We start from the raw sequence: 7731 nt of genomic DNA on the forward strand, positions 1-7731 counted from the left end.
GATCAGGCAGGCATGTAGAGTGGTTAGGGGCGATCAGGCAGGCTGGCAGAGGAGCCGTTAGCAGTGATGGCGAACCTATGACACGCGTGTCAGAGGTGACATGCGAACTCATTTTTTTTGGTTGATTTTTCTTTGTTAAATGGCATTTAAATATATAAAATAAATATCAAAAATATAAGTCTTTGCTTTACTATGGTTGCAAATATCAAAAAATTTCTATATGTGACATGGCACCAGAGTTAAGTTAGGGTTTTTCAAAATGCTGACACGCCGAGCTCAAAAGTTTCGCCATCACTGCGTTAGGGGGTGACCAGGCCAGCAAGGAGGCAGTTAGGGGGTGGCCAGGCCAGCAGGGGAGCAGTTAGGGAGTGGCCAGACTGGCAGGGGGGCCATTAGGGGGTGACCAGGCCGGCAGGGGGGCAATTAGGGGGCAACCAAGCCAGCAAGCAGAGGCAGTTAGGGGCGATCAGGCAGGCAGGCAAGCGGTTAAGAGCCAGTGGTCCCGGATTGCGAGAGGGATGGGGTCTAAACTGGTAGTCAGAGATCCCCCGAGGGGTCCCAGACTGGAGAAGGTGCAGACTGGGCTGAGGGACCCCCCTCCCCTCCTCCAGTGCATGAATTTCATGCACCAGGCCTCTAGTAAAAAAGAAAGATGAAAGGAAAAAAGTTCTCAGGGTGATCAAAAACTACAGCTGAAGCATACATAGCAGAGCATTCTAGAAACCCATTTTTTATTGTAGAGTCAATTCTGACAACATGTTTGTTGGTGTCTCTAATTCAACATAGGAATTCATATGTGAATCAGGGCTAGAAAGTGACAATGAGAAAAAAATCAGAATGTGAGGGAGAGACAGGAAAGTATAAAACTCCAAGATAATACGATACTATCTCACACCTGTCAGAATGGCTATCATCAACAAATCAACAAACGACAAGTGCTGGCGAGGATGTGGAGAAAAAGGAACCCTCGTGCACTGCTGGTGGGAATGCAGACTGGTGCAGCCACTATGGAAGACAGTATGAAGTTCTGTTCAGCAAAAAACTAAAAATGGAACTCCCATTTGACCCAGTGATCCCACTTCTAGGAATATGTTCCAAGAAACTAGAAACACCAATCAGAAAGGATATATGCACCCCTATGTTCATAGCAGCACAATTCACCATAGCTAAGATTTGGAAACAGCCTAAGTGCCCATCAGCAGATGAGTGGATTAAAAAACTGTGTTACATCTACACAATGGAATACTACGCTGCAGTAAAAAAGGAGTTCTTACCATTTGCAATAGCATGGATGGAACTGGAGAGCATTATGCTAAGTAAAATAAGCCGGTCAGAGAAAAATAAATATCACATGATCTCACTCATTTGTGAAATATAATGAACAACATAAACTGATGAACAAAAACAGATCCAGAGACAGAGAAGCATCAATCAGACTGTCAAACCTCAGAGGGAAGGTAGGAGAGGGTGGGGGTAAGGGGGAGAGATCAACCAAAGGACCTATATGCAAGCATATATGCCTAACCAATGGACAGACAACAGGGGGGTGAGGGCATGAGTGAGGGGGATGAGGGGTAACGTGGGGATAAAGACACATATGTAATAACTTAATCAATAAAAAAATTTAAAAAAAAAGAAAGTTAAAAACTCATGTTTCCTTGAACTTAAATAAATAAATAAATAAATAAATAAATAAATAAATAATTTTTTAAAAAAACACCAAGATAAAAGTCCTAGCACTCTGAGATCCTTTAAAGTACATAGGGACTGTCACATCTCAGCAATCTGCTAATGCTTCAAGGCCCTATACCCATGTCATCAGGAGAACCCCAAGTTATTAAGAGAACATTCAATTATATTCAGTTACTTTGTAAAAAAGCAAATAAGTGTACCACAGATTGCTTCTTAAATAATTTTATCAAAAATAACATAGAATAATTGTTGTCAATTGGCATCAGAGAGAGCTTTATATGTATCATGCATCTGCTAGTCAACTTAGCCTTTTATATATAGAATAAACTTGCTTATATTAGAACTGCTTTCTGATTTAGCTAAACTTTTTCCAGCCCAGTGAAGCACCCCAACTTCTCTTTCAGGTAATTGTCAGCAACACAGCAGTGAACAGTAACACGAAGCAGATTATTACTGTAGATCACGCAGGGAGAACAAAGGGTAAAATATTTAACTGCAGCAGTGTTTGACTATATTCTGTGCAGTGAGAAAACCTGAAGTCATTTTCAAATTCCACCATATCTTACTTCTTTTCAGTCGGGTCAAGTTTCTAAACTTTCTAAATCTCCATTTTCTGGCTAATGAAAAGAAAATAGGATTCTACCGAGTCTCCTATCTACCTACTCCAGGATTTCTGTGAGGATCAAATGAGATGAGGGGTGGGAAAATGCTTCACAGACATTTGGCTAAAGTATAAAATGTTTGCACCTGGCTAAAAAGCAAGTTGTGTTCCTGGGCTAAAGAAACTCCAAGGCTGCTAGTTGCTAGGGAGAGGAAGATGGGCATTGCTATGTGACGTCATTACCTGGCGCCTACAGCCACCATTTCTGGGCTGGTCTGGGCTGTGGGCTGCATTTGTGTCTATGGGGTCTTGGCAGCATTGGCTGCGATTTGGTGGGGTGTCGCTCCAGGGTGGCGGTGGGGCCCATGTCCCACTTGGGGAAGCCGAGTGTTGCTTTGTGGGTGCCAGGTCTGCGGTGCCGTTTCTTTGTAAATGGTCAGTGTGCATCACAGCAGCTCCTGCATTGAGTATCTGCCCCCTGGTGGTCAGTGCACGTCATAGCGACCAGTCGGACGGTCAGAGGAACAGTTAGCATATTAGCCTTTTATATATATAGATGTTCCCAAGTATACTGTTCCCACCAACAGATTAATGAAGCCACTGAGATAGTTATAGACATACTAGAGATGTCCCAAAAAATTTTGACAAATAACTGCCTATTAAATGTGAACATTACACATTTGAAGTACATATACTCTTGAATATACATATATTCAACCTATCAAATTATCATGCCCAAAGATTTGAAATATTTCTTCTCTAATGCTTTTCCTCCATATGAAAACCATGATAGAATTTTAGAGTTTACTTTTCTCATTTTTTAGGAAAAATATATAAAATAAAATTACTAAAGTAGTGGGATTGAAACTGAAATGTGGGGTATTGAGTCCCAGTTCGTTGTCTTGTGAAATCAAAGAAGGACGTTGTGGACAAAAACTGTTAGCAGAACCAAAGTGTATTGAGAGAAGCCAGTCCTGGAAAAGGGGCATCTGAGGTTCCAGAAACAGGCCAGTGTCCAGAGCTTCCTTTCCATGTTACAGTCGGGAGTTCAGCATCCAAGCTAATTAAAGTCTATTAGTCCATATGTGGAGGCCCACAAGGCCATAAGCCACATGAGCGAGGGGGAGTGTATCTCCTGCCATTGACCCAAGAATCTAGCACTCTGGGAGAGAGAAGCGCCCAAGCATTGTTGTATGCTTTGCTATATGCTTGTTAGTTCCTCATTGGTCCTTTCAAAGAATTTCACATTAGCAACATCCTTGGGATTAGTTTATACGCCTTACTATCTGTGACTGGTTATCTGCAAGCTGCCTGTGTTAGCAACATTCATACATTTTAAAGCTCATGTCTCCCAGGTGTGCCCTTCCATCCTCACCCAGTTGGGGTATCTTAGTAACTCCACCTAGTTGGGTTCCTGGTTTTACTTCGTTCCCCTCCCCGCCATGGTCCCTGTCCCTGTCTACCTAGCTTTCTTCTGTTTCCTCAGGATTATTTCAGGATCTTTTCTTTTTTCCAGTACAAAAATTATGAAGAAAACATTGCAACAAAAATATTTAACCAAGTTGAGGCTAATTCTGATGTTCAAGGGATCTTAAGGCATTTCCTCTCCTCTATAAAATGTGGCCTCTGATAAAAGGTTTTGTTTTGTGCCTAGACCAAGCATATGAATTATAAGTACATAAAATATAAAGTATCACACATATATGTCCACTTATCAATTAGTGGTTTACTGCTCAATTAAATATGACTAAAATGAGTAATTTTATCTTAGAAAAAAAATTTGAGCGGAAAATGAACAAGATTCAAGAAATTAGGTTTTTGCCCAAATGTTGGAAGTACTATGCCAATTTAGTTTTTAAATGTGAGCTATTTACTTTTAGCAAACAGAGTAAATGAAGGAATAAATCTGTTTGCTTAAAGTAATAGCTCACATTTCCACTTCTTTGACTGCTCAAGTCTTCAGGGATCCAAGACTGCTACTGCTAAACATGTAAAACCAGTATAGCAATAGAGAATATTAAGTATAAGGGAATAAAGCATACATTCCTTTTTTTAAATTTAATTGTGATTTCAGAGAGTAAGAGATGGAGAGACAAAAACATCAATGATGAGAGAGAATCATGGATCATCTGCTTCCAGCATGCCCTCCTCCCCGCCCCACCAGGAACTCAGCCCCTACTTGGAATCAAACCACCACCTCCCGGTTCACTGGTCCGTGAACCACGGGGCCACACCGGCCAGGCCAGGCCCATACTACATTTCTTCTTCAAAAAATCTAAGCCATAGAAAAAGGATGGGAAAGACCATTTAGGAAAGACAACTAATAAACATGCTGCCATACAATACAATCTTAGGACTCATTTAATTTTATTTAAAAACATCACCTTGAGAATTTAAATCAAGGACTTAGGATCCTAATTTTAAAATGAAAAAGAACACAAAAGAACCTATTTAAAATATTAATGCTCTTTAGGAAATTCTACTTAATTATTCTCTGGCTTTTTGTGGGTTTATTTTAAGTATCCCCAAATTTTATACAGCTCTAAATAAAGTGGAGAAAAGTGTAAGAACCATAATTAGCCAGGTGATTCATATAATTTCTTTCTTATCAAGTTACATAATTAGGGAAGCCATGAAGTAAACTTTATCTTCCCTAAAAAACCAAAAATGCATGAATAGTTAACATTTAAACCTTTGACAACTTATCTTTCCTTGATGATCAATGGCATCATTCCAAAAATGTGGTTAAGCAATGAACTCAAAGTCTATTCAATTGTGACTGTAACCATGACACCTAAACAATCAACTGAAAAGTAAAAACATCACAAGCTGTTTTTATTCTGCAATAACATACCCAGGATTATGTATACAGGTGCACTTCTCAACTAAATCTGATAACGTATATTAAAATTTGTAGATTCCCATGGTCTCAAAAGCCCAGACAAAATAGATTAGGGCACTGCTGTAGCTACGCTTTAAAACATTAAAACCTATGCTAAGAGTGAATGGAACACAAAACCATAATTAAACATTGTGCTGGTTAACAATACTTGCACTTCCCTGTTCATTACTCAATAGGTACACCTGAAGTTTTAGACAGGAATTATAATTAGAAATAATGAGAGAAATTTTTTTGTTACTGTACCTTTAAATTATGTTAGACTTATTCTTTGAAATTACTGATTATCCTATCCTGTTCATGTGAGAATTTAAGAAAACCTCTCGTATCTGTGCCACCTTTACTAGTACACATGAAAAAAACTGTGTAGATACAAAAAAGTTTCCTACAGATACCACTTTATATAAAAACCACTTCAGTCAAACATGTAAGTAAAACTATGCATTTTATTCATTCCACCCAGCTGAGAATTGCTCTATTATACAAATACAGTATTGTACAAAAAAATCACAAAATGTTACAAAATAAAAAAGTACAAACTGCGTTACTTAATAAATATGACTAACAGTAGTTAAGTGGAAATGAGATAGATTTTAGGTTGGGAACATTGTTTGACCCAGCAAACCGTACAAGCTCTGTTTACAGACATTTTTATTTGTACATAATACAGGGCAATCCTATTTTTCCTTTTGAAAGAATTTAAAAGGACTTAATATTTAGAATATTAAGACAATAGTCTCCTTTCCTGCTATAAAATAACTGCAAAGGTTGGTTCGAGAAATCCATCCTATTCGTTTTCAAATCTCAGTTGAATCCAAGAAGCTATATAAAGCAGGAGGCTTTATCACAAAGTTTTACACCATGTTAAAATTCTTTTACAACAAAATAACAAATATAAATAAAGACGAATGAGAGCACCAATCTACTCTAAACATTAACCAGAATAATTAACCACTCTGCCATCAGCAAATATCAGACTTTCATTCAAGTTAAGAGCTGGCACTCAAAAAAAAAAAAAAAATCTTCCCACAATCTCCCCTTACATATTATTTCTCTTTAAAAGGTTGACCATTTCTAGAAAAATAATGATTTCAAAAACAAATGTTTCATCAAAATGGAATGGGCCAATTATCTGATAACATGAATGTATCAATCTCCATTTGAAAAAGTATCTAAGAATTGTAAAATTCAAATTCATCAACATAAAACAACTACTAAATCACAAACTTGATTCAAATAAGCTTCCTATAAAGCACTTTTGTCTGGATTTATGCCGGAAAGCTGTCAAAATGGAACACGTCATAGATGAAGTTACACCAATTTTTTAAAATGTTGTGCAAAAATACCTTTTTATAGAAAATAGATTACCAGGAATGAACAAATATATACACTGTGAGAAATTAGCTTGCAAATTAAGTAGTGCTGACTTTATACAGCAAATTATAAATAGCAGTAGGATCATACAAAGCTATCATGAAGCATCGTTTCGGTGCCCAGCAACCTTCAGCTCTGAGAAAACATTCAAAATTAAAAAAAAGCTTAAGGCATTACACCTACAGTCATCTACTATTAATTTTAAAAGTGCTATTACCCTGATGAGAGTTCGTATAATTCTCCAAACACAAATTATGTAAATGCACTTTCCCAGGGTGTAGGTTTTCAGACACTTCAAGAGCATGCATTTTGTTCAATATACATTTTGGAGAGGGAGATGGCCATGGATTTGGCAAGTTCTTCGTCGCGTTTCCTTTGCACTTGAGTCTGTCTGCACCAGCTGTCATACTCCGGGTTAGGATAGGAGTGGTCAAACACGGCATCATAATGTCCATTACTGAGCCAACTGAGCCAAATACTAGGCCGTCGAGCATCCTCCGGGCCCAGGTAGTGAATCATCGTGGACACGGTGGGACTCTCCAACCTCCCGCCAGTCGTTAAGTGGATGTTCACATTCAGCATCTGCCCCATGGCCAGCAGCTCCGGGTACCCGGCCCAGGCCCCGTCCTGCGCGGCGGCGATGATGAACTCCCCCACGTCGCCCTCGATCAGGGGGCTGAAGTGGTCCAGGTGGTCGGCGATGTAGTGCACCGTCTGCTCCCGCAGCTCCGGGTGCAGGCTCTGGTGCCCGTACATGGTCTTGCTGACCGCTCGGTAGAGGCAGTTGCCGTCGGGGATGATGTGGAACCGGTACTTATTCCTCTGCCGCAGGTACTTGTCCTGCCTCTCCACCTCCGCCAGGTACAGGGCCAGTTTTCTCGTCCCGGGCATCCGATCGGGGGGCGAGGGCCGCCTCGGGCGGCGCCGTGATGGGCCGCCTCGCCGCTCCGGGGACGCGGGTGTCTCGAGTTCGGGGCCGGGCCGCCGCGCCTCGTCTGCGCTGGAAGGTCGCTGCGCTCGCCGGCACTCTCCCAGCCCCGCAGGCACCTCTCGGCCGGGCGCTCCTCGCCCACGGGCCGGAGCTGGGCTCCGGGTCCCCGCGAGCGAAGAGGGCCACGTTGCTTGGCGATTGTCAGAGACCTGCGGTGCTCGCTCAGTCGGAAGT

At 40.8% G+C, this 7731-nt stretch overlaps 2 protein-coding genes across 2 annotated transcripts in view; one reads left to right on the forward strand and one right to left on the reverse strand.

The window, feature by feature from the left end:
• Positions 1-5618: 5618 nt before the first annotated feature.
• OTUD1 (OTU deubiquitinase 1) lies at positions 5619-7532 on the reverse strand. Its single transcript, XM_006094274.3, has one exon. It carries the CDS (start codon positions 7455-7457, stop codon positions 6861-6863), a length of 597 nt encoding a protein of 198 aa, XP_006094336.1. The 5' UTR covers positions 7458-7532; the 3' UTR covers positions 5619-6860.
• CUNH10orf67 (chromosome unknown C10orf67 homolog) overlaps positions 7496-7731 on the forward strand; it is a 156539-nt gene continuing 156303 nt past the window's right edge. The window contains exon 1 of the mRNA XM_023758550.1: positions 7496-7722. Within this exon, the coding sequence (XP_023614318.1) occupies positions 7496-7722 (227 nt within the window). The remainder of the gene's footprint in view (positions 7723-7731) is intronic.

Source organism: Myotis lucifugus, unplaced genomic scaffold, assembly GCF_000147115.1.
Source record: "Myotis lucifugus unplaced genomic scaffold, Myoluc2.0 scaffold_132, whole genome shotgun sequence".
In the NCBI taxonomy this organism is placed as follows: Eukaryota; Metazoa; Chordata; class Mammalia; order Chiroptera; family Vespertilionidae; genus Myotis; species Myotis lucifugus.

Coding starts and splice junctions, on each gene's coding strand:
- OTUD1 (XM_006094274.3), bottom strand. CDS start 7,457: ATGCCCGGGACGAGAAAACTGGCCCTGTACCTGGCGGAGGTGGAGAGG.